The sequence below is a fragment of the Mus caroli genome, unplaced genomic scaffold (genome assembly GCF_978045245.1).
Source record: "Mus caroli unplaced genomic scaffold, Mus_caroli_1 scaffold_4, whole genome shotgun sequence".
NCBI classification, from domain to species: domain Eukaryota; kingdom Metazoa; phylum Chordata; class Mammalia; order Rodentia; family Muridae; genus Mus; species Mus caroli.
In genome coordinates, this window is record NW_028227259.1 from 104267739 (window position 1) to 104294437 (window position 26699).

The window sequence follows — 26699 nt, forward strand, 5'->3', positions numbered from 1 at the left end:
TAAGATGTTTGGCTTTCGATTCCATTCCTGCTATGGAATTCCTAACACCCATAGGATAGAACAGCAGTGTTTTATTCATAATGAACATCTTCTGTTTGTACCAGACTTCATGCTACTGAGGTAACTTTAGGATGAGGCTGCTCACCAGGTGCTTAGACCTCCAGCCTACCTACTTCCGGGAGGTTGGGGGCAGCTGGGATGGAGAGCCGTCAGCTCCACTCCTGAACAGAGAGCTGTGGGTAGCTTCCAGGCTGGGAAGCTGAGAGCCTGGGGTGCTCTGAGGGCAAGGGAGCCAGCCCCGGGCCTGCCTTCTTTACCCATGCACCTCTTCCATTTGACTGATCCTGAACTGTATATCTGTCACAATAGAGTGAGCATTAAAGAACGTGTTCTGCAAGCTATCCACAGCAAGCATGGACGTGTACGTGCACACCCACGAAGAACTGTTAGTGTAAGAAATGAGGAAGTCACGATTTAGCATAAAACCCCTTTATTCAGTGGCCAGGTCCCAATGAGTCATGTCAGTCTTGCTTGATTCTGCTGCTACATACACTTAAGAAAGCAGAGAAGCGTGATCATCGAAAGCTCTTTAACTTGGAGTGTGGAGAGTAAAACAAAGCCGTTTGTTCTTTGATAAAAATCTTTAAAATATAAAAATGAAAAGGAGGAAAGAAGAGAAACCCCATAGCAGTTTCAAAACTAACAGATGTCCCCCTGGAGTATTTACGGTAAAGACGCCTTTTTAATAAGAGAATACTCTACTTGAGGCTTTCTCACACCCCTGAGGGCTTTTCACTCTCTGCCCTGTCCTGTAGTGATGAGTCCTCCCCCTCCTTCTTCACTCTGGCTTCCACCCTGTCGTTTGTCTCTGAATCTCTTTGATGCTCCTCACCTCCACTCAGAAACGAGCAGCAAATCTATTCATTGGACATTTACTGTGTGCTCGGCTATGCTGGGGGCGGAGATTAGATGTAACAGCATTTGAACCCTTCCTTGGGAAGCTATACTTCAGGTTGAATTTACAAAACAACGTTTTCCACATTACATTCCGGGCTGTCTGAGACCCTTAGGAGTTGGGAGAGTTTTTTGAAACAATGCACTTGGTTGGGGGAGGGGGTGCTTGTGCACTTGGTTGGGGAGTGCTTGTGCACTTGGTTGGGGGAGGGGAGGTGCTTGTGCACTTGGCACTCTGTTGTTGGCACAGGGATCTAGGATGGCCTTGAACACCTGCACCTCTGGGCTCATCTCTGAACAGCTTAGCAGTATTGCAGCTCCATTTGTGCCAATGTGGTTTGTGGGAGGGCGATGTCTTTAATTTGCTTCTATAACTTCCAAATTTAATTTAAAGTCCCCAGTCCTCAAACTATAAAATTTGAGCAACACACGGATGTTAAAATCTCCCCTGGGTTGGACTGGCAGCAAGAGGACTAACCTGTCTTTCCTCAGAGCCCACAGGTGCCCTCATGCCTTTCACCCCCATGTAGATTTCTTTTGCGATTCTTTGAGAATCTTTTTTTCTTCTTATTATTTCTTTAGATATAAATTAAGCTTACACGTATACCCCTTTCATACTTGAAGCCAAAACAAGGTTCTTGCCTTTGGTCCATACCTTTGCCCACAAGGCCTACATAGTCCCGTGAGAGTGGCACTTCAAAAAGAAAATGCAAGCCATGAGCTATAAAACTGGAACTGTGGGGTGATGCACTGTGGAAGGAAAAACCAAGCCACGCCCTCTCAGCTGTACCTCGTGCCTTTCGCGGCTGACTGTCCCGGGGTAGCATTCACGTTTGGAGATCTTCCTCAGGCAGAGTGACTCAAGTCCAAATGATGGTGGCCGGCTTTTTTCCCCCGCTCACTCTCTGTAGCATGCTTCTCTCTCTGGATCCACAAAGCCGACGGCTGAACAGTGATGTCAGCCTGATGGGTAAGCTCTACCCACGCCTCTCAGGCCACGGCCAGCTTTAGTGCGGAGTGCATGCAGTCAGCTCTTAGGTTTCCACTCAAGTTCCCCTCGTGCTCGTGCTCGCCTCAAGCCCTTCTGACCTGAAGGCGACTTAGGGAGCTGGCTTGACTCTCACTTTATATTCAGCTGGCCTTACTTTGCAGGAGGAAGATGCCAGGTTGGAACCGGGAAAAGGATGAGAAGCGCAAGGCCTGCTGGGAGGGCGGGGGGCGGGGAGGTGGTCATGCACAAGCTTCTGGCTCTGTCGTGCATGTTTTCGATGTGACAGCGTGTATTTCCATACATGAGGGCTTGTGCTTGTTCAAGAAAAAAGTAACCTGCCCTGAAAAGCTCTTCTGTCAGATGTGGCCGTGAGTATGCGTCCGTGTGTGTGAAAAGCATCGTGAGGTGATGTGTCGAGTCCCGTGAGTGTATCCTCCTGGCCCCTCCCCTGTTGCCACACCCACCGCACCCCTTAGGACAAACTGATGGGCTACACCTGATCCGTCTGATATTCAGAAGCTTCTGACAGGCTTTCTGAGAAGCTCAGGAAGTTCTCTTGGTACTCGGAGCACACAATCTCATAGCGGTAGTGCCGGAACTCCACAGCCAGGGTGCCAAAGTACGCCAGGAAGCACATGACCAGGCCCCATTGGACCCTGGCTGCGTACATGTGGATATCTTGGGCCATCAGGATGAAATCTAGGGCACAGGAGTTAAGGAGGGTAATCGGGCATAACCGCATTAGTCTCCTCATCACTGGGCAAGCTACCAGCAGCAGGGCTCGCTGAAGCTGATAATTGCATGTGTTATTAGACTGTATTGAGCTGTGTGCCGTGCTGGGCATGCTTCTAGATGTGTTCACAGATGATCTCCTGAAACACTTACAGTGATCCTGTCATCACTGAGAGTCAAGAAACGGAGGCCAAGTGGGGAGCTTGCCGGAAGTCCCTCACACAGGCATGAATTGGTGGATTTACACAATCCACCAATCTTGGCCACCTACCACACCCCCAATATCGGTCTGATATTCAGAAGAGGGCATTAGGTCTCAGGAACTGGAATTATGAGTGGTTATGCGCCACCACGTGCATTCTGGGAACTGAACCCTGGTCCTCTGAAAGAGCAACCGTGTTCTTAACCATGGAGCCATCCTTTCAGCTTCCATGGAGCTCATTTAGCACCCACATGGTGGCTCAAAGCCATCTGTAATCCCAGTACTAAAGCATGATGCCCTATTATGACCTCCAAAGGCACCAGGTATAAAGGTGGTTCACATATATTCATGCATGCACACATGTAGGCAAAGCAGTCATACATGTAAAAATAAACTTAAAATCTAAAAACTTCTGAAAAAAAAAACCCAAATAATTTCAAAAGACCAATAAAATATTAGATGACAGTCCTTTCCCTAAATGTGTATACATCCATATCAAAGAAATATATATATGTGTGTAATACATATAGTGTGTGCGCACACATATGACCATGGATATGGAAGTATGGGGGCTGAGCAGAGAGCAAAAGCTCACAGCATGTTTTGGTGAAATACAGTCTAAGAACCAAAAACATTTGTTCAGAAAAATCACATATGCCCCCTGGATTTATCTGTGGACTTACACCTGTGCTCTGTCTTTAATGCACAGACCTAACATCTTCAGGGACTTCCAGAGACTGTAAGAGCAGGTGGAGCTACTTCAGCGATCTTTACTCTCTTGATTCAGCCTGGATCCAGGAAAGCCAGACACTAAGCAACTGGACTCACTGGTTTTGTGTTAACTTGACACAAGCTAGAGTCATAAGAGGAAGGGACTTCAGTTGAGGAAATGCCTCCATGACATCCAGCTGTAGGGCAGTGTCTCAAATAGTGATCAATGGGGGAGTGCCCAGCCAATGATGGGTGATACCACTCCTGGGCTTGTGATCCTGGGTTCTACAAGAAAGCAAGCCAGTAGGCACCGCTCCATGAACTCTGTACCAGCTCCTGCCTCCAGGATCCTGCCTTGTTTGAGTTTCTGTCCTGACTTCCTTCAGTGATGAAGAGCAATATGGAAGTGTAAGCCACATAAACCCTTCCCTCCCCAACTTGCTTTCTGGTCATGGTGTTTTTGTCGCAGTGATAGGAACCCTAACTTAGGCAGCAGCGCTTCCAAGTGTTCAGATGCAACCAAATCAGAACCATTAACTGTCAGCCCCAGAGTCACAGACAGTCTGCACATTCTTTTGACTGAGGGTAGAAAATGTCATCAGGGCTGGGTTAACTCTGGGGACATGGCAGCTTTGATTTCTTTGATCATGTGGCATCAGGTAGCTACAATCTGTGGGATCCTGGACAAATTAGCCTACCTGTGAAGCTCAACCTCTGATTGAAAGAATCAATACATTTCACGAGCTTAGAACGACGCCTAGACAGGGTAAGCGCTCAGCAAACACTGGGTATTGCTGACTGAGGTGTGTAAGTGTTAGCTGTGAGTGACCATTTAGGAATCGTGACTCCCTCTTCTGAGGAGAACCTGCCTGAGTAGCTGTTGGTTACTACAGGGTGTAGACAAGGCCCGAGCCATTCGAACCCACTTTACTAGGAATAAAAGCTGATTTCTTTTCATCTGCTCTGTGCTCAGTGTAAGTAATGGGTGGGGTGGGGTTGGGGGTTTGAATGATAGATGCCAACCGCAGACTCGTGTATTTGAAAACTTCATCCCCAGCTGGGGGGTTCTGTTTGTGAAAATTACAGAACTGTTAGAAGACGGAGCCTTGCTGGAGGAAGTATGTTCCGGATGCAGGCTTTGAATCTTTAGAGCTTTGCCCCACTTCCACAGCCAGCTTCCTGCTCTGACCACTAGGCTTTCCTGTCATGATGGACCTGAACCCCGTGGCTCTGTAAGCTTCAACAAACCTTTCATGTTCTAAGTTGCTTTTGGTCGGGGTATTTTTATCACAGCAACAGACCAACACAGACAGGGACTGGTGACTTCTATTGAGCCAGGGCTGTGCGCTGGCTGGCCCTGCTCTCTGGGGCTTGTCTGGGGTTTGAGGGAGTGAGGCACACTCTGCCTTTCCCTCCCTCTGCTTATTGATGACAGTGTGCAGATGGGGTCTGAGCTGATCTCTCCTCTGTTCCCTAGGAATCAAGGCTGATTTTTGCCCAGCTCCTCTTTGTCTTTCCTCCCTTGGTTCAAAGTCTGAGAGGAGAAAGAGCATAGCACCCTAAAGGCTCAAATCTTTATCCAGGAAAACCACACCCCTAGGCCACCCAGTTCCTGAACTTGTTTTCCAGAAAAATATATAATCCGGAGAGATATAAGCATTTGTCCCCTGCAATTCATTTTAAGGATAACCAGTAACCTACCAGAGGAAGACAAAGTCATGGATACATTTTTTAAGATGGAAAAAATATCACAACACTTTTGGATTTCTGTACTGTGGTTTTCATGAATGGAATCTCTGGCTGGCGGCAGAATGCCCGACACCTTTCCCGTAGGTTGGAAGGATCTTCAGAGAGCAGAACCTGCTTTGGTTTAAGTTACCCATCTCTCTTTGGCTTGGTATAAAAATCTGGTCTGATAGTTTTTTGTTTTTTTTTTTAATTTACTTTTATTTTTGAGACAGGGTCTGATGTGGTCCAGTGTGGCCTTGAACTCACTATGTAGGCAAGGCTGATCTTAATCTCCCAGTTCTCTAGCCTTCATCTAGAAGGTTCTGGGAATTTCATCTATGCTCCACCAGACCTGACTATTGATTTTTATTTATTTATGTAAAGACTTATTTGTATGTGTGTGTGTGTGTGTGTGTGACTACTCTGTCTGCATGTATGTATATGCACCCATAGTGTGTCCAGTATCTGAGGAATCCAGATGGGGGTACAGCATACCCTCTCTGGAATTACAGGCAGTTGTGAGCCACCATGTGGGGGTGGGAACCAAACCCCAGGCCCCTGCAAGAGCAGCAAGTGTTCTTGACCACTCGGCCATCTCTGTAGCCCCTGGCTAGGCCTTTGTAAAGGTAGAGCACAAAGTCATAGGTTCATGTTGACGCTTTTGGACCTGACAGCTTTTCTACACTGGGGGAAGGGCAATGGTCTTCTGTACATAAAGCTTACCTGTGCTCTACTGTCCCTGACAGAGAGCCCTCAAAGGATACACAGGACTACACAGAGGGTAATGACGGCTGACAAGATGACTCGCGGGATCCCAGCTCTCCGCCCCTCGTTCTTGATATTGACTTTGAGTGTCAGTGCGGCCTGGATCCAGCAGGTCAGTGTGCCAAACCCGAAGGTCAAGGATGTCCCCACATTGTGGATTTCTTCATCGTTTGTGAGCTAGAAGACAGAGGTGGAAGACACGCAGGCCGTGAGCAACTACGGAGAGGGATGGGGGAAGGTCTTCAGGAGTGGGGCTACAGAGATTAGAAAGGTTGGGCTGGGCTTCCTGGTCTCTCCAGCCTCTTTGTGTTGATTCTCAAATGGTTAAAATCCACAGAGAGGGAGGGAAAGAAATCGTTTTTTCACCAAACTTAAAAAACATTTGTTTAGAAAACCCTGCAGGAGGCAGGGATCTATTTCCTGAATTTATTTTCCAGAAAAAGCTTTTAAGGAAAGGAAATTAAAAAGCAGGAGAATTACATAAAAAAGGAAAATGTCAAGTTCCTATGGGCACACATCCCAGACTCTGCTTTTCAAGCTGAGAGAGAACGAGGGTCGGGATGTGGATGCGTACTTACTGAGAATCGCCAGTTCTGGCACGGGAAGATTTGATTGGCACACAGTGATACCCTTGAGACAACTGGCTTGTCTGTAACACAGGCCCACTCAATGTTAATAGGAATTCTCTGGGTTTTGTTTTCCTATAGTCATAAAGAAAACTGTAAGCTCTGCGCGTTAGCCAGAGCCACAGGCCATTAAAGAACAACTGTGTCTGAAGATCCAGTCTCAAGGATCGGCAGAGTCTAAACACTGAGGCTTCTCTGGGTTGTTTCCGTTGGCTGTCAGAGATGTAAGAACTCTCCACATGAGCACGCAGCTATTGCACAGAAGGTGCCTCTCACCAAAAACTCCCGATAAAATTATCTGCACTTTAACGGCACCTTCAGGAAAGTGAAATCCGCTCAGGAGACAGCTTTTAAACCACGGTGAAATATTATTGTAAACCTTTACACTCCCCTTAGCTCTTTTACTGTCTGATAGTGTTGCTGTAAGTGTTGCACCAAATTAATACTGCTTTTCTCTTATGATCTTTCTATTGTTTCTGGTTATAGATTCCCCTGCCCCACCCTTTACTAAGAAGCCACGTTCCCCCCTCATAATTCAAAAGGTCTATTTTCAAAACTCATTTAAAGCAATGATTTCTCAAGCTGAATTTCACTTCTAGGAAATCAATTTCTCATGTTGAATGTAACCCATTTCGTTTATTACTCCTGTTTTACCTGTTTTTTAAAATAGGTAATACAGTCATATGGATCAAACTTTCTCAAATTTGTAAAAAGAGGTGGTGATGGGAACATTTCTCATCCCATACGCTAGAGGGCTGATTATCGGTTCTCTAAATGCTCCTCGCAGACAATCTAGCAAGGATGTTCTTCTCATTGGGTGTCATCATTCATAGCTTTAAAATCTGTCCTTCTCCAAGACAACCCATTTCTGGGATTCTTCTAGGACTTCAGAATGAAATATTCACTTCAGTAGTCATCAGAGCTCAAAGCCCTGGGGGTGGGGGTACTAACTAAGCTACACCTCCATGTCCAGCCCTTGTGAAGGCCGCCACCAAGATCTCGGCAGCCATCTCAACAGAGATGCTCTTGACAGTTTGTTATCCTGGGCCATATGCTCTAAGAGTGCAGCTTCCCGGCTATCCAGCTTGACATGGAATAGGGCTGTTAACAATGCATCGTGCAAAAAATATCGATTGGCTGGGAGCCAAGGTGAAGCCTTGAGGAGGAAATGGTCCTGGTTTAATGAATCAGCTGGAGGCAGGGTGAAAATAAGAAAGAGCTGCAGAAAAACCCACTAGCGGGTTTTGGTAAAAACAAAGACACATGTGCAGTTGAATGCCGAGGGTCCTGGGTGCCTCTGTCAGGGAGGAGATCAGATATATCTTGTTTGCTCACAGTGCAGGGAACAGGGGAACAAAGGGAGGCAGGGAAATTAGCCAACTACAGAAAAAATAAAAAGAAACCATTCAGGACAAGAGGAAATTGCTCTTCCAGGTGTGTGCACAGGGCTCCTGAGTTCTGGGAGGCTGAGTCAGGGCTAATACATCTCTGTATGAATCAGGGATTCTAGAAAAGGTTTTCCATCGTGGTTTTCCATCCTGACTTTCATGTCAACGTGTTACTGTGAAATGCACGCGTTCATCATAGACGCTGGTCAGCATTGAATTATCTAGGAAAGCACACTGGGATACTGTTTACAATGAAGACAAGCGTGAGCCGCCCTCTAAAGGAATCCTTGTAGGAGAAACCCAGCCATTGTGAGCTCCTTCTCAGCCATTGTGGCATCTATGCCTGCAGTTAGCACTCACATGTCAGACCCTGGGGACGGGGGGATGCAGGACCCAAGTGTCTACTTGTGTTTGAAGTTCATGCAGAATAACACGGGCCATACATACAGTGACTATACCTCAGCCTGCAACAATCTAGACGTGAATAATCTTACCAGCACGAGAGGGAGGCAGAAATGCCAGAGGAAGTACCTGGAAATTACCAAGTAAGGTCATTCCAAAAGAAGCCAGACACAGCGCCGCCAGACCGCTGATATTCAGCCATGGGTTTAAAACCTTTGGTTTTAGCTGGATGAAGCGCAGAACAGCTACCACGAGGGCTGGGGAGGAAATAAACCATAAAATCAAAATACGTAAACCACAGGCCTAGACAAAGGTAGACGTCTAAGACCATGGCAAAACAGTAAGACACTTTAAAAACTTGTTTTGAGACAGGGTCTTGGTAGGTAGTCCAGGCTGGCCTGGAACTCAGAATGTAGTCCAGGCTATGTAGTCCAGGCTATGCAGTCCAGGCTGTCCTGGAACTCAGAATGTAGTCCAGGCTATGCAGTCCAGGCTGTCCTGGAACTCAGAGTGTAGTCCAGGCTATGCAGTCCAAGCTGGTCTGGAACTCAGTCTGTAGTCCAGGCTGGCCTGGAACTCAAGTTTGTAGTCCAGGCTATGCAGTCCAGGCTGTCCTGGGACTCAGTCTGTAGTCGAGGCTCAAACCCAGGATTCTCCTCCATTGATTTTTTTGTTTTGTTTTTTTTTTTTTTGTTTTTTTTTGTTTTTGGATTTTTGAGACAGGGTTTCTCTGTGTAGCCCTGGCTGTCCTGGAACTCACTTTGTAGACCAGGCTGGCCTCGCACTCAGAGATCCGCCTGCCTCTGCCTCCCGAGTGCTGGGATCCTCCATTAGCTTTCTGAATGCTGGAGTTATTGACATGAGCTACCATGGCTGGCTCTCACGACATATCTTAAATCTCACCACAGACACATTTTCCTTATTATTTCTGTATTTTTGAGATTATTAGAATGCCATTTTCTCCTTCCCTTTCCTCCCTCCAAACCTTCCCAAATACACCTACTTGCTGTCTTACAAACTCATGCATGGCTTCTTTTTCTCATTAATTGTTATTAGACACATATATGTATGCATAGGTATATGTATATATACATATCCCTAAATACATAAATACAACCTGCTCGGTCTGCATAATGCTGATTGTCAATGTGTTTTCGGGACTGACTGACTGATATTGGGTAACCAGCTGGTGTGCTCTTCCCCGGGGATCGACTGTTTTGTCCACTCTCAGGAGTCCTTAGTTACCTCTAGTTCTTGACAGACAGACAGTTTCTCAAAGGACCTTTTCATTCAATGCTTAGACTCTCCATATGCCTTATTATTCTGAACTTTTGGGGAATCAGAGGGGACCTGATGCTGGGAGTGACCCTGTTTGAATGTTTACTGCCTTGTCAGCCATAAGTGCTTACGTACAAAGTCTTGGCCTTAGTGGAGAAGTATTAGCTTAGTTGAGATTTCTGAAAAAAAAAAAAAAAAAAAAAAAACGAGATTTCTGTGGGAAAAGTTGAGGCTTCTGTAGGAAAGTATTATCCCCAGTTAAGAACAAATAGCTACAGATCTTGTGGACAGGTACCTAGCAACCCATTCTGTTCTGTTCCTCCTGATGAACTTTTTACCTAGCCAATATCCTGCTTTGGGGAATAGGTGCGTTCTCCCAGAAACAAAGCGATTTTGTGTCATCCCCCTCCCCATACTCTGCTTCTGTGGGCATAAAACCTGCCTGGGAATAATAAAAATTTGACAGCTTGATAAATCAGACTTGCTGTCCGTCCTTGTGTTTCTCGCTTCTCATTCTCTCCACAGGTGGTTCCCCAGACCCTGTTCGACCGTCCTGCAGGCCGGGACAACCTGAAGCAGCCCAGTGTACATTTCCCCTCCATTGATGCAAGGATGACAGTGTTGCTAACAGGGCTGTTTCCCAAGCTTTCAAAAGCAATATCAGCGAAGCCCAGACTGGGCCAGGAGAGGACTGCAGAGTCATGGCACAATCCAAGAAGACAGGGACAAATGACATGCCAGGATTTGGGATTAGCTGGTCAGCCACCTTTGGCTTATAGCAGTGTTAGAACAGAAAGGCCAGAAGACATGGGAAAGAGGACAAGGTTATCACATCTGGACAAACCACATTCACTGAAAAGTAATTCCTTCAAGTGATATTAGTCACTTGTTTTTAAAAGGACACTTTTAAAAAGTGAATTGAGAATATAAAGGTAGAATGGGGGTTAGATTTCAAACCCCACTTCTGTCTGTCTGTTTATCTGTCTATCTATCATCCATCTATCTAAACATCTATCTATCCATCCACCCATGACATCACCTATCTATCTATCTATCTATCTATCATCATCATCATCCATCTATCATCTATCTCCTACCCACTACCTCATCTGTCTATCTATCATCTGTCTATCATCCATCTATCTACCTATCTTTACATCCCAGCCACACTTCCCTCTTCTCTTCCCAGTCCCTCTCCTGACCCGACCTTCCTTCTATCTACTTAACACCCCCCTCCCCATTTCTCTTCAGAAAAGGCAGGCCTTCCATGGATGTCAAATAGCTCTGGCACAACCCACTTGTACTAGAGGCCTTGAGGACAGTCTGAACTCAAGTCACTAACCTAAAAGATCACCTTTTATTACTGCTTATGCAGAGATAGTTCTCTGTGTGTGTCTTTGTGTGTCTGTGTGTGTGTTTAAAGTTAGTCTATAAATGAAGAAAGATAATTAGCAGTTAACTTAAACATATCCACATATAAGGGAATGTAGTAACAACTTCCTATGACCATTTTGATATTGTATTTCATCAGAAAAGACAAAATTACCCTACTTATATAGCAATTTAACTGGAAATTATTTACTAAGGGTTTACCCTTGACTCCAGACCCTCATCTCTCCAGCCGTGAACAGAGAGAAGCCATCCATCTACATGCCTGCATTTCCCAAGTTGCTAGGTTTCACTGTGTTGAGCGGTGTGATCCAAAGCTCATTTGTAACTCCGAGTACCTCTGACCAGCAATGGGAATAAAACTTGATTCAGATGTTCCAGCTAAGGCCTATGACTGATCAGAGAATAACCAAGTTGACAACTGTTCTACAACCAATATCTCTGGAGGTGTACCAGAAGGCTGTGAGTTACAAGGAGGGTTATACTAGAAGTCTACTAGTTACAAAAGCATGACACTATATCTAGTTAGTTACAAGGAGGGTTATACTAGAAGTCTACTAGTTACAAAAGCATTCATTGTTACGATGGGAACAGGAAGAAGGTAGGAGAGGGCTAATTAGGCAGGACTGGTAAAGCAGCCTTAGATCAGAATGGAAGGGCTTAGCACAGCGCCCCATGGGAAGGAACACTCACTAATTAACACTGTATGATGTCACTGCAGAAGAACAAAACACAAACTTAGCACCGTTGATCTCTTCTGAAGACAACTAGTGAGAAGCCTTTTCCTGGGAACTCTCTGCCGGGCATTTAACATTGTGGACCTATTGTGCTAGAACTTTGACATGCACTGTAAACACAGATCCAGTATGGCTTCTCACGCTGACCCACCTGACAGTGTCTCCCCCACGCCCAGCACCGGGGATGTGGATCACTTTGGAAACTATGAATGTCTTGTCTAGAGTCATGGATGTGCCTACCTCCTGGAGGCAGCGGCTTCCTGCTTGGAATATGGGCGAGAAGTTGCTTTATCAGGAGCAGAAACCTCCATCTGAATGTGATGATTTGACACCCAGTTTTGACAGTCACATTCCAAACACCAGGCTTTGCCCTTTTCAGCCCTGACTCTGTACCAACCAGCTCAGAAGAGACAAGGTCTCCCTTCAAGATAGATTCTAGTCTGAATTTTATAAAGACGGAACTGATGAGGATTTGGCTTTATAAGAATTTATGAACTTAATCTATCTTTAGTCAAACAATCTGTTAGAAGAGCCAATTTTCAACATAGTGATCAAGTTACAACTTCTCAAAAGTAGCTTCTGGGAAGTATGGCCATTTCAAAGACATCTTCATATCCCACACGCGGATCCGCTCTCGTGACAGCTACTTTCTGACCAATAGATATACTGACAACTTGGAAAATAATTACTTTATGTGTTTTTCCTGCATGTATGTGTACCATACATATGCAGTACCTGCAGGGTTCAGAAGAGGAGGTGTCAGGTGCCCTTGGGACTGGCTAGTTGCAAGCCACGATGTGGATACTGGGACTTGAACCCCCATCTTCAAGAAGAGCAGCCAGTGCTCTTAACATCTGAGCCATCCCTCTATCCCCTAATAGGTTAATAAGTATACTTTTAAGTTTCATTAAAAATGATTGATTTGGGGGCCAGTGAGATGGCTTGTGAAGACACTTGCCACTAAGCCTGAGAACCTGAGTTCAATCCCCAGGTCTTACATGGTAGGAGAGCACTAACCTCTGAAAGTTGTCATCTGACCTTCACATACATGTGACATGTGTAAACTACCTCCCCCGCCCCCAAACAAGATGTAATGAAAGACATTTATATTTGTATTAAACAGCTTTAGAAAGAGAACTTTAAAACCCACCCCTCTGCTATTTTGGGGCCTACATAAGTTGTTGTGGTTGCTGCTGTTGTTGTTGTTATATGGGAGTTTCCTCTCTATAAAAGACCACAATTAGAAACATAGCTGACGTTGAAAAATGAAATGTCTAAGGACTGATTGGAGTTTTCCAGTCGGGGAAGTCAGAATAACATTTCCCCGTCACAATCCTCAGCTGGCAGGCAGCTGACTTCTGTTTTGTTAATTCTACTGTTTATCCATCAGCGATTCCTATTTATGGCTGCGGGAAAGCACAGCAGCCGGGATGCTCTGGCTGAGGGGGGGTGTGGGGGGGGGCGGCTGCTGTTAGGTGACTGGGATCAGTTAGCTATTTGCGGTACCCTCTCATCCTCCCTAGGGCAAGGGAATGCTCTTTTTAACACATTTGTCTTGGGTCCTTGCCCCCAGTGGGGAAGAAAGTGTACATTCAGGACAGAGAAGGCAGCTAATTCTGTGGAGAGAATAACCGAACATTTAATCTTTGATTAGTCTGTCAAAAAGATAAAAGATCCCCGCTAACTAATTTTAATAAGTGCCACATGGACTCTCTTTCAGATTATAAATTACTGCCTATACGGCTGTCAAAAGCAGCGACTTTATAAGCAGTGAAAGCTATTTTTAAAGGCAGCTGGAGAGCTTAAAGTGATAGCTTGAGGTCTACTGGGGACCAGCCTCGGGGAGAAGAAAGCAGCTACCATACACAACAATAATCTTTAAAGAAAAAAAAAAGATTCTTTTCCACGCTCAGTTGATAAATAAGTGACTGCGGCGTTGCTCTCACAGAACACTAATCTCAATCAGTTTTTGCGTCCACCAGCTGGCATCAAGCATGATGATCGGTAACAACGGCTGAACACAGACCGCTCTGACACCTTCCAGCAAAGGCTGCTAAAAGCTTAATTGTTCTTCTACGGCGCAGGGAGAGCCGGAGAATGAGGGGACGATGCACCTGGAAGAGGGTGTCGCTTGCTTTTATAATTTGTTAATCGCAGGCTTTGTGACCACGGGACACATAAGTTGTTGCAAACTGGCAGTTTTTAGAGCCTACCCCAAAGACTTCTGGGACGTATCAATTGTGCAGAGTATACCAAGGAAATAATGAGGAGCTTCGCGGCATGCTCGCTGGTTTCCTTGAAGCCCCGTGGAGGACAGCTGTGGCAGCCTTTGCGAGAGGGAAGGCTCCTGTGTACTGTGAGGAAATGAGGCAGAGATGGGAAAACAGTCAACCATGGGTCTGGAGCAGAAATCACGGCTGCCAATGTCTGTGCTGAGCCCCCGGGAGATGCTCAGGGCTGAGGCTGGCAGCCTATAGGCCCGCCCACGCGCTGTGATCCGGGGATCCCAGAGGGTCTGCGGGAGGCCTCAGAGCAGCTGTTCAGGTTCACCGTTGGGGCTTTGTGCTCTGTTAACTGCGAGCGTTTGTTAGTAGGCATGTAGGCCATGAGTGAATGGATTTACTGGATTATTTATTTACTTGTTTATTTATAGACAGGGGCTCTCAATGTAGTCCAGGCTGGCCAGGAACTTACTATGTAGACCAGGCTGACCTCGAATTCAGATATCTATCCAGTTGCTTCTGCCCTCAGGGTTTAAAGGCACATGCGTGGGTGTTTTTAGACGAGCAGATGATATTCAACAAGACGAAGAACATGGCTGCTTCCCTCTGTCCCCAGAGGACTGGCAGGGTTGTGTACGAGTACTTTCAGATGCTCAGGGGCAGGGTGTTAAAGGAGGATTTTGGGATCCAGAGAAATGGTACTTTTTCTGAAGCCTGTGTTTTCACAGGGCAGCCTGATGTATGTGGGCACTCAGGAGGATGTCGGGCTAGGGTCAACGTTAAGGGAGATACTCATCACAGAGCCTATGTCTTCGCCAAGGAAGGAATAAATAAGACATCCTTTTCAAAGCAACCACATGCCACCCTCTTACAGTCTCAGCAAGATTTTATGACACGTGAAATATGTTATCTCGCGCAGCAAAAGAAATAAAGTTCGGAGTATGAAGGAAGAGATGAGCACCATAAAGGGAGGAGGGCTGGAGGGAGGCAGGGGGATGCAAAAGGATTTACGAGGGGGAAACGGGTCCTTAAAACAAAAGCTGCCTTCAGCATACTGACTTGACTTGACACTAAATTTTAGTCAGGTCCCCCCATGGTTTCGATAAGGATTTAGGAAGATTTAAAGCAGAGATGTATCAGAGCACAGGAATCTCTCTGTCCCTGTTCCTCTTACCTAGGAAGGCGGCCATGTTCATTACTTGACTGAACACACAGCTCGCAGGAGGGTCGTCACCTGCAAAACTGGAAGAGGGGAAAGCCTTAGGGTCCGGCTGTCCACGTCTGTAACTTGGTGGATCTGACATGCACTTTCCTTAAACAGGCCAGGCAGACTCAGTTACCTGATGTACGGAGCATGCTTTGCACCCGATTTCCTAGATGACAAAGCACAGAGGCACAGATTAAGACAATGTCACTGGTAACTCTGGGGGAACAGTGAATGCATTCTCTAGAGGAAATCTTTACCTTGCAGCCGAATTTAATGGCAAAATTTTGTCATCTTCCACGGCTATAAAGTACCTAGCAAGAGAGAATGACTACTTTAAAAATTTTTTAAAACAAACAAACAAAACCCTAAGAATTGTTTGCCAATTTAATTGGGTTAAATGTCTAATTTATCTGTATCATGCCATATGTATTATTTTCTAAGAAAACTTTTTTTTTTCGTTTTTTGTTTTTTTCGAGACAGGGTTTCTCTGTATAGCTCTGGCTGTCCTGGAACTCACTCTGTAGACCAGGCTGGCCTTGAACTCAGAAATCTGCTGCCTCTGCCCCCCAAGTGCTGGGATTAAAGGTGTGCGCCACCACCGCCTGGCAAGAAAACACTCTTTAGGTAGGAATGTCTGCACACATACAACTGTATTTCCAATATTTGGGATACGGAGGAAGTAGGATCAGGAATTCAAGGCCATCTTCAGCTACATCGGGAGTGCAAGACCTGCCTGGGCTATATGAGACTCTCTCTCAATAAACCAACTAAGCAACCAACCAGGAAATAGAAAAAGGTCTTTGACTACGTTTATTTTTCTTTTGGGTCAGGATCTCACTATGGCGCTGGTTGACCTGGAATTTGTTCTGTAGCTCACACTGGCCTAAAACCTACGATCCCCCTCTTTCAGCCTTCTAAGTGCTGGGATTGCAGGTGCGCACCACCACAACCGTGCCAATTGCAATTGTTTACCCATAGATCACTAGTTCTTTAAAGCAAAATGCCAGGGTTAATGGGTCACTGATTATCAGGACCTGTAGAGACGGCTCAACAGTTAAGAGCATGCGCTGTTCTTCCAGAGGACCTGAGTTCAGTTCTCAGCACTGATGCCAGGTGGCTCACAGCTCCTGTGACTCCAGCTACAGGGGCATCTGATGGCTCCAGCCTTCATAGACATCTACACTTATAGGCACATACCACACAGAGACATATATATGATTAAAAAGAAACCCAACTCCTTACAAGAGTTAATGTTGAAGAGACTCCAAACTAGCAGTGATACTTATAATCTGAAAACGTGGTGGTGGGGGTAAACCTTATAGCTTTAATAGGAATATTCTCAGGAATATATGGTCTCAATTCTTCCTTTTCTGTTTGTTTGCTTGTTTGGTTTTGTTTTCCCACTCTTTGTAATCAAGGCTGCGGTGGTTTGAATGAGAATGAACACCTGGTCCCCAGTTGGTGGAACTGCTTGGGAAGGACTAGGAGGTGTGGTCTTGCTGAGGGAACTGCTTGGGAAGGACTAGGAGGTGTGGTCTTGCTGAGGGTGGTATTGCTGTGGGGCGGGCTTTAAGGTTCAAAGACTTATATCATTTCCAGCTAGCTCTCTCTGCTTCCTACTTGCAGATCAAGATGTGAGCTCTCAGCTTTTCCAGCCACCACATCTTTGCTCTGCAATCAGGAACTCTCTGGAACTGGAGGCCCCAAACCACATGCTTTCTCTTTTATAAGTTGTCTCAGCCATGGGGTTTTATCACAGCAATAGAACAGAAGCTAAGACAGAGCCCATGGCCTTTTACGTGCTAGGGAAGTGCTCTCCCATTGGCCACACAGCCCCAGGCCAGTGACATCATTCTTCATGCGTTTTCTTGAGACAAATGTTGACTGAATCATCAACTAAGGGAACTTTTTCTGTGGTAAGCCAGGCCTTCTGGCACAGTGATAACTATTTGATAAATACATCATATCTTGTCATAACTAGATTGCAAATGGAGTCCACAGCACATCGGTGTCAAATGAGGAAAATCTTGCAAATATTAACTCCTATAATCAGTTTTCAAGATTCATTAGAGTGGTCTAAGCCAATCATCCCAGGACAGGCTCCATACCAGCCTTTAGAGTAAGACTCTGGGTAAACAAAAAGCTTCACAAGAAGTTCAGATGGCTGTGTGTGGTGTAATCTCAGCACTCAGAAGACTGTTGCAAGTTCAAGGCCAGCCTAGTCTACACAGCAAGACCTGTCTTGATGGGGGTTAGAGGTTAAGGGAAAGAGAGATGGAACAGAAGACAAAACCAGTCTTCTTCATTACCTATTTTTGCATAATTTATTATTAAATTTTGTTATTGTTAATAAAGGATGATAAAATGGAGACTTTAGTAAGGTTGAATTAGTATGTATGTGTATATGTATAAATATATATTTACTTTTAAAAAACATCATTTGCTATATATAAAGTTACTTATAAGTACACTTCTATAAATATGTCATAATACCAAAACTTGGATTTTTCTCTGAAATCCTTTATACACTTGAATCCTTTATTTATTTACTTATTTATTTTATTTTTCTTCTTGCTCCGGCTCCACTCCTTCCCAGAGCGGAAGGCTTATGATTTATTTATTTTATGTATGTGAGTACAATGCCACTCTCTTCAGACACACCAGAAGAGGGCACCAGATCTCATTCTAGATGGTTGTGAGCCACCATGTGGTTGCTGGGATTTGAACTCAGGACCTCTGGAAGAGCAGTCAGTGCTCTTAACTGTTGAGCCATCTCTCCAGCCCCTACACTTGAATCCTTAAATCATTAACTGAAGTATACTCACACTATCCACAAGCCAGCTGAAGTAAACAAAGTAAACACGAGAGGTAGAAACATCCACACGCTGCATTTCTTCCCGTCCATGCCTGTGCAACTGAAGTCAAATGAACAGGGGTTAATAACGTAGGCAAAAATCCACATAATGCTTTCAAGATGGAGAGCCCAACCGGGAAGAAAGAACACCCCACGTATTTTACAAAATCATGATTCAACTTTATTTACTATTGCTTGTTACTAGCTTGGAGATTCCAGATCTTACCCATGACCCACTGGGAGGTTTCTCATGAAAATGTATAGCTTTACATACTCAGTGATTTATTTAAGAAGGGATTAAGGACTTTGTAGTATGGAATGTAGAAGGGTTGGTACCAACAGTATAGTCCAGAGTACTTTTAGAACTACCATTAATGGCCTGATGAATCTTCCGTGTGCTTAAGTCTATGGAAGAGTGAGAAACAAATAGCTACTAAATAAACTAGCAATTCGGGGGAAATGACAGATGTTTTGCAAATCTGAACTTTCCTTGTGGCTGTTATTGAGCAGTTCTAGTAGATTCTCAAGATGAATAAATACTTGGCAAACAATGTTTTCTATTAGCTTCAATAAGCATATTGGCAAAATCACAGACATTGGGATTTGGGGAATGTCTTAGCTTCATTTCCTGCTGTTGTGATAAGTTATCCTGATATGAGCAACTTAAGGGTCAAAAGCTCACAGTCCCAGGTTACCGCCCATCATTATGGAGAAGTCACGGCAGCAAGAGCCAGAGAGAACTGACCATAACACATTACAATCATGAGCAGGGAGTCATGAGTTAATTCACACATACTTAGTGCTCACACTTAGCTTGCTCTCCCTTTCATTCCATCCAGGGCCCAATCTATAAATGGTGCTGGTCACACTCAAGGTGGGTCTTCTGTCTTCAACTGGCCAAACTAAGAAATTCTCACAGGCATGCTCACAAGCCAGCATAATCCAGACAATTACCCACTGATACTCACACCACAGGTGACACCACATTGTTCAACTTGACAATAAAACACTAGCTGTCACAGGGATAACAATTAAAAAAAAAAAAGACAGTGCAGCGTGGGTCTCCCCACAATCATGGATCATAAGCTGGTAAGGTCCACAAGGTCGGTGGGAGTGGAGACTAGTGTGTGTGTGTGTGTGTGTGTGTGTGTGTGTAAGGTGTTTAGAAGGCCAGTGAGTGCATCTGGTGAATAACTACACCAGGACCTGCTATCAGGAGGCAGATCAACTTTACTTAGGGTGATTCAGGCTTATAAAGTTTTAGGGGGACTGAGGGTAAGATCATCCAAGGTGGGCAAAGGTCATTGGCTGAGGTGAGGGATTAAGGCATGGAAGTGCCTCATTAGCACGGGGAAGCACTTCAGAAATCTCAGGTACTAGCCAAATAGGTTTTATCAGGAGAAAGGAAATTGTTCCTATAACCACACTAAGGTTACGTGACATTCCTCAGCTGCAGGCATGTGTGGGGCTTAGAATTCCCCAGACAGGGTCAGAGAAGGAGAAGTCCCGCTAGTGAAGAGTCTCTCATAGTGTGCCAAGTCCAGAGGTTATCTGTCATGGTGGACTTCAACCTTAATTAGCAGAGTCTTCCCACAGTGCAGGTCTTTACTTCGGGGAACCTAACCAGAGCCTCCATTCCTTACAGACTGGGGTGGATCCAGGGCTGAAGCAGCATGTGAGGAAGGAGGGTGGACGCTTCCTTTCTGACTCAGGATTGGCTGTTGCTAGGGTGAAAAATGGAATGGTGGATAGGTAAGTAAAAGAATTCTGCTAGGTAGTGGTGGCATATGCAGTTAATCCCAGCATTCAGGAGTCAGAGGCAGGTGGATCTCTGGGAGTTTGAGGCCAGCCTGGACTACAGAGTGATTTCTAGAACAGCCAGGGCTACACAGAGAAACCCTGTCTCAAAAAAACAAAAACAAAAACAAAACCAACACACACACACACACAAGTCCAGGTGACCAAAACACATCCCTTACAGACAGCCAATGTCGAGGGTCTTCTGGGGTGGGATGGGGGTGGGATGGGGCAGGAATCCAGGCTTTTGTTCTGGAATGCCAATTACTGTGGTTTATGGAAAATGCTACTGTTGAACCAAAATATGAGAACTTTTCACGGTGGCATTGGTCATGGCTAACACTCCCAACTTCGACTTATAGAGATGGGTGGAGAAGGTGCAGCCATGGTCCATGTGGCTATTCCTGCCGGATGATGTTCACATCCTCACCAGGGGGTTCTTGGAGCAGTATCTGGCACTGAAGGGCAAGGATGCTCTGAAGGAATGGTCCTTCTTCAGTGGTCTCCAAGCCTGCTATTTAGCTACCTGATGTCAATTTTGGAGGGAGGAAATGTCACGAAGGATGGCATCCCTGATGGCTTCCAAGCCTGCCAATGGTTATGTAGCTACCTCGCATTCTCTCCTCAAATGTTAAGAGCTGGAATCATCTAGAAGATGGACATAGAATCAATCTGGGTGATTCTGGATGACACTGGGGGTGTAGAAAGGGCTCACAACCTGGCTCTTAGTTGACTTTCTGGAGGGTGATCAAGGGGATGAGATAGTGCTAGTCATCCCAGGACCATCTGAGGGTGAACAAACTGTAAAGAGTAGATAAAGCTAAGGCAATGGCTGAGTACACAAGGTTTAGGGTGTGACGGCATGAGTGCTAAGATCATCATAGATTTAACCCATGTTCCCTATGAAGAGCTTTTACCACTGGGATGCAGATGCCAACATGGCCTTAGTCTGATGTTGTAAAGCAAAGGAAACAAACAAGCAAAAATGTCAGGAATATAAAAGGAGCAATGTGCTCATTGCTAAGAAAAGATGAGAGCCCTTTACTGGACTATGGCCAGGGAGGCTGTGATTACTCACCTCACTTGTCAGTAGCCCACAGGCACGGGTGGGTTGGTCTACTCTTTGTCTTTTATTATTATCAACAATCTTACTTTTGGTGATGTTTTCTTGCTGTGTGTTTAAGACCATGCAGGAGGCCAAATTTAATCATTTTCTTCTTTTGTTATGGCTAGCTGAAGGCTTAGCCCTCAGGAGTTCTCAGGAGAAGCCCCGACTCCTTGGACCTTTCTGTTACCAGTGCCTTCCTTACTGTGAGGATTAGTCAGAGCCCTGCATGGCAACGGCTTCCCTTGGAGGCATGGAGGCAAGTGCTGCCCTGTGGTGACCTCCATCTTTGTACAATGGACACTGGGTAGACTCCACCTGGCAAAGTTGCCATGGCCTCTCCAAACAAAAGAAGAATCACCAGGCATAGAGGACATTTCGGGAGATGTCTCATCGTCTCTGGGACATAGTTGACTTCAGAGGGCAAGGGGCAAAGTGTCTGTTTTAATCTCTTTCCACATTAGGATAGCTTCCAGGTACGTTTATTTAAAGCGAGAAGTCTGTTACACCAGTGTGGTACTTTTAGTTAGTGTATAATATTTAAAGCTTGGGTATAGCTTAAATGCTTCTGAATAAAGTTTGCTTAGCTACCTGGCTCTCATCTTCCACGTGCCTTACATAACTTAATTGGAGCTTTTGGGACTTGCTTGGGCTTTCCAGTTTTCTTTCCCATTCTGGAGAAACCCCTGCCATCTTAATCTCCTAACACAAATCCATCTTTACTAAAAGCATTTCAATTCTTATAGCTTTCTAACATTTCTTTCCTCCTTATTGATTCCCTTTTATTTTTTTTTCCTTAATACCTTAAGACACAGTAACATTAACAAGTAAGCTTATTATCATGTTAAAAGAGAATTGAGCCAGGGCCTTTAATCCCAGCACTTGGGAGGCAGAGGCAGGAGGATTTCTGAGTTCCAGGCCAGCCTGGTCTACAGAATGAGTTTCAGGACAGCCAGGACTACACAGAGAAATCCTGTCTCAGAGAGAGAGAGAGAGAGAGAGAGAGAGAGAGAGAGAGAGAGAGAGAGAGAGAGAGAGAGAGAGAGAGAGAGAGAGAGAGAGAGAGAATTGAGAGAGAGAGAGAGAGAGAGAGAGAGAGAGAGAGAGAGAGAGAGAATTGAATCCAAAATACACACAGAGCAGAATCTAATTAAGTTAATATTACCTGTATGCATAGTGCCACACTAGAAGAATCTAAGTTCCCAGGCAAATCCCATAGAAAACAGGACAATCACAAATCTTTTTGTGTTTTTTCATGGTCCAAAGAAAGATCGACCATTGCAGTGCTTTGGGTTCTGAATAAGCCCAGGCAGCAGACAGAGATGCAAGAAGCAGATACAAACGTCTTCAAATTGATGTTACAACATTCAGCAGACATCCAGGAAGGCAACCCTACTAAACTGTGGTGGTGGAGTCACCCACTGTGGGTCTTTAGGCTGAGAAACTTCCTTAGCCTCTCCTTAGCCTCTCGCTCTACAGGCATTTTATGTTATGTAAATGCAGAAATGTTTTCAGCTGTTCTCAAAGGCACAATGCTTTCACTTTGAGCTGTTTTGTTCTATTTTCAACCTGTTACAGAGTCAAGGTGCATCATGACCCAGGTCAGGGGAGTTTGAAAGATGCTTTGAGATAAATCATCTTGAGTCTGAAGTAGAGGGTCAAATCCTAGCTCTTATGCCAGTTCCAAGAGCACAGACAATTTACCAAGATAATACAAAAGGCATTTATTTGCTTCTCTGCATAGCTGAAGATAGCTGACGGCTACCTTTTCTAAAGGACGGAAGAAGGTAGAGGAGGAAGGCAGTAGTGTGGGCGGAGCAGAAGACTGGCAGTTTTGAGTCCAACAGGCTTCTCCACCCATCTCTAGAAGCTAGAGTTGGGAATGTCAGCCATGGCCAATTTCATCTTGAAAAGTTCTTATGTTTTGGTTGAATAGTAGCAATTTCCAGAAACCACAGTAATTAGCAACCCAGAACTAAAGCCTGGATTCCTGCTTTTAGTGTTTAACTAAAGGATCTGACAGGGTATTTGGTTAGTCTTTACCACCCTCCCCTCAGCTGTCCAGATCGGCAGTGTCTTTTGTTCATTTGTGGTGAACTCTTGGGTCTGTTCGTGCTTGTCAATCTCTTCCAGCCTCTTCAGCCTTAGAGGATTTACCCCGTGCTTCAGAAGCATCTTCCTGAATCTCCATGAACCAGGGTCCCATGGAGTCCTCTACCACGGGTCACAGGGAGCATTATATTTGACCCACCCCTGCAGATCCCAGATAAAAGAAATGGTTACTGGTCATCTGATGTTCTGTTAGTCACAGCTCACTATCAGTTTACTACTAACAATGGCCAGTCTCAGTACATGTACACACAGACACAGGCACAGACACACACATATAAACACACAGACAAACACACAGACACAAACACACATACACATAAACACAGACACACATACATAAACACACAGACACAAACACATGCACACATAAACACACAGACACAGGCACACACAAATGCAGACACACACACAGACACACATATATAAACACACAGAAACACACATAGACACAGACACACAGGTACGCACACAAACAGATACACACACAGATGCAGACACATTCACAAACACAGACACACAAATGCAGACACACACACACATAGACACACCCAAATGCAGACACACACACCAAGAGACACAGACACAAACAGATACACACACAGACACACAGGCACACAGACAAACACACATAGACACAAACACGCGCACACATAAACAGACACACACACACATAAAACATAGACACAGACACACACACCACAAAGGAAATTTTTCACCCTCCTTGCCCACACCCTGCTTCTGCTCTGTAGCCATCCCCATTTGTACGTGTACGGAAGCTCTGATTATTACAGAGATATCCCCTTCTGAGGATCCCACCAATAGAGACCTGCACTGTCTTAAAAATGTGTTATCACTGTGACGGCTAGAGTTTTGCCATCATATTGACACAATGAAGAATTACCCGGGGTGGGACTATTAACAGGGAATTCTCTGACTCATGCTCTCCGGTGATTGTGCCTGTGATATTTTCTTAGTTCGGTCAGTTGAGATGGGAAGACCTGCCCTGAATGTGGCCAGGACCATTTCAAAGATAGGTTTTCAGCACTCTGGAAACGGACACAGGTGAATCTCTGTGAGTTCCAGGTCAGCGTGTCCTACATAGTAAGTTCCAGGGCAGACAGATCTACATAGTGAGACACTGTCCAGAAAGAGAGATGGGGGTGGAGGGGGAGAGAGAGAAACTCTAACTTAGAAGAGTTTAAGTATACACAACCCCAAACAATTTACCTAAAGGGATCTGGGTAAACAGTTATCCCAGAATGGCCTAATATTGTTCTTACTTAAAATTCCTATCAGGGGCTGAAGAGATGGCTCAGTGGTTAAGAGCATTGACTACTCTTCCAAAGGTCCTGAGTTCAATTCTCAGCAACCACATGGTGGCTCACATCCATCTGTAATGAGACCTGATGTCCTCTTCTGGTGTGTCTGAAGGCAGCTATAGTATACTCAGATACATTAAATAAATAATTAAATAAATCTTTAAAAAATTCTTATCAGAATCAAGATTAGTCTTTTTTTTTATAACATATATAGCATATCTTCTAAGTAGAACAGGATTTAAGAAATACAGAGTCCTTTCCCTTTAGGCTGGAGGGAGTCACAAATTTATTTATAGTAATTATTTACTTAATTATTAATCTACAGGACTGGAGATCATAAGTATGATGAGGTTTTGTATAATGGGTCCAATTAACAGACATTTCAGTTTCTGGCCAGTAAAATACAATCTATGGTGACTATGTCATTTACCCGATGTTGGGAAAACAGTCTATTTGGAGAAATCTAATAAATGTTTGAAGTGTTTCATTTAGTGAAAGGATAAAACATTCTTGTAAGTCAGTTTTAAAATCTTACCTTTAATCATCTGTGTTTGTGTGTGTCTGTGTATGGGAGCATGAGTGTGTGCACAGGTCTCTGCAGAGGCCAGAAGAGAGTATCAGGTCCCATCAGAGACCAGAGCAGAGTTACAGGTGACTGGATGTCTTGTGTGCTGGGAGGCAAACTCAGGTCCCTTGTGTGCAGTGTGCGCTCCTGACTGCTAAGCTCTCTCTCCAGCCTTGCAGGTCAGATTTTATAAACACTGGCAAGATTTCATCACAGTGCTCAGAAACAGCACAGAGTTTAGCGTATGACATATTTACTTCTGGAATGTCCCCTTGATGTCTTGGATCATGGCTGAGTGTAGATAGCTAATATAATGGAAAGTGAATGGATATGCATTGATGCTATTGAAAGCTACGGGATGGCCTAGTCACCAATGGCTTCCATTTATAGAATGCACAATGTTGAACATTTGCAGCATATACAATATGAATAATAAATGTCTATTAATGTATGTGTGCCCATAATAAAGCTATCAGTTATAGTAAACAGACAGACAAACACAATTCTATATGTAGACATCTGTAAAGGGAGGAAAGAGGAAAAAAAGAAAGCAAAGGAAGGCAGCAAGGAGGAAAGAAGGAAGAGAAGGAAAGAAGGAAGGAGGAAGGAAGAAGGAGGGAAGCTAGCAGTGACTGGGTCAACAGATCACTGTAGATCTATCACTAAATAGGTCACTTACATATGAGTTCCACTCAGGGTGGGTCCCCTGAAAAGAGAATTTACCGGGCAACATAAGGACCTAAGTTTGGATCCTATGTTTGGATCCCATCCTGGACTTAACCTCAGTTATGTCAGAAACTGGCTCCTTGGGCCTGAGTTTAGTTCTTGAAATCTGTAGTTTCCTTGTCTCACCACACGGAGATTGCTGAATTTGAAGAGGTGGAGAAAGACAACGAAGAGCCAACTTCACAGGAGGTCTTCACCCGTGGGAACCACAGGCGCCTTGGTGGTTAAGCACAACTGTAGGATCATGCTGAGAACTGACAATAGTGTGGGTAAAGAGCCTCGCGTGTGTGCAGTCCTTGTGCTGGAAGTGCTGTAACTATAGAGGCTAAGCAGAGGGCCCAGTGCGTTAGCACTGCGCTCCCATCTTCCGAGTAGGACTCAGAATAGTACTTCCTTCTCAGGGAACCACTTTTTTTCTAGAAAGGCACAAATAGCTTTTCTGCTAATAACATTTTTTTCTTTAAATGTCTTTCTAAAAAATACCTTAACAAATGTTTAAAGTCTTCGTTCCTGTGTCTGTTTTTAGTAAGGGGATGCTCTCTACCACTGAGCTATATTTTCCTAGTTATTTCTGCACATGGGCAAGGGGCTCCGATGTGCACACACATGTGGAGACCAGAGGGCGACACCAACCAACGTCCTTCTCCATTGCTCTCCACCTTGTTTCCTGAGATAAAGTTTCTCATTGAACCTGGAACTTACTATTTCAGCTAGAGGGGCTGGCTGTTCTGGGGACCCACCTACTTCTGAGTCCTCAAACATACTCCTGTGCTGGGATTAGGGGTGCACGGTACCATGTCTGGGTGTCGGGGATCCAAACTCAGGTCCCTATGTTGCCCGGTAGGCACTTTACCCATGGTGCCATCTCTTTAGTCCTTCCCTACTATGT

At 44.9% G+C, this 26699-nt stretch overlaps 1 protein-coding gene across 6 annotated transcripts in view; it reads right to left on the bottom strand.

Moving 5' to 3' along the window:
- Positions 1 to 285: 285 nt before the first annotated feature.
- Positions 286 to 26699, bottom strand: part of Tmem150c (transmembrane protein 150C) — a 73075-nt gene continuing 46661 nt past the window's right edge. For 3 of the 6 annotated variants that reach the window (XM_029476915.2, XM_085836900.1, XM_085836901.1), the window contains 9 exons: positions 18158 to 18247; positions 15590 to 15643; positions 15466 to 15498; positions 15300 to 15367; positions 14117 to 14257; positions 8640 to 8756; positions 6662 to 6732; positions 6083 to 6260; positions 286 to 2644 (listed from right to left, as the gene is read on the bottom strand). In XM_029476915.2, the coding sequence (XP_029332775.1) occupies positions 2436 to 2644; positions 6083 to 6260; positions 6662 to 6732; positions 8640 to 8756; positions 14117 to 14257; positions 15300 to 15367; positions 15466 to 15498; positions 15590 to 15643; positions 18158 to 18237 (951 nt within the window). In that variant the 5' untranslated portion in view covers positions 18238 to 18247 and the 3' untranslated portion in view covers positions 286 to 2435. Of the gene's footprint in view, positions 2645 to 6082; positions 6261 to 6661; positions 6733 to 8628; positions 8757 to 14116; positions 14258 to 15299; positions 15368 to 15465; positions 15499 to 15589; positions 15644 to 18157; positions 18248 to 26699 lie in introns of all 6 variants that reach the window. The other 3 variants (XM_085836903.1, XM_085836902.1, XM_085836904.1) reach the window with 3 other exon arrangements.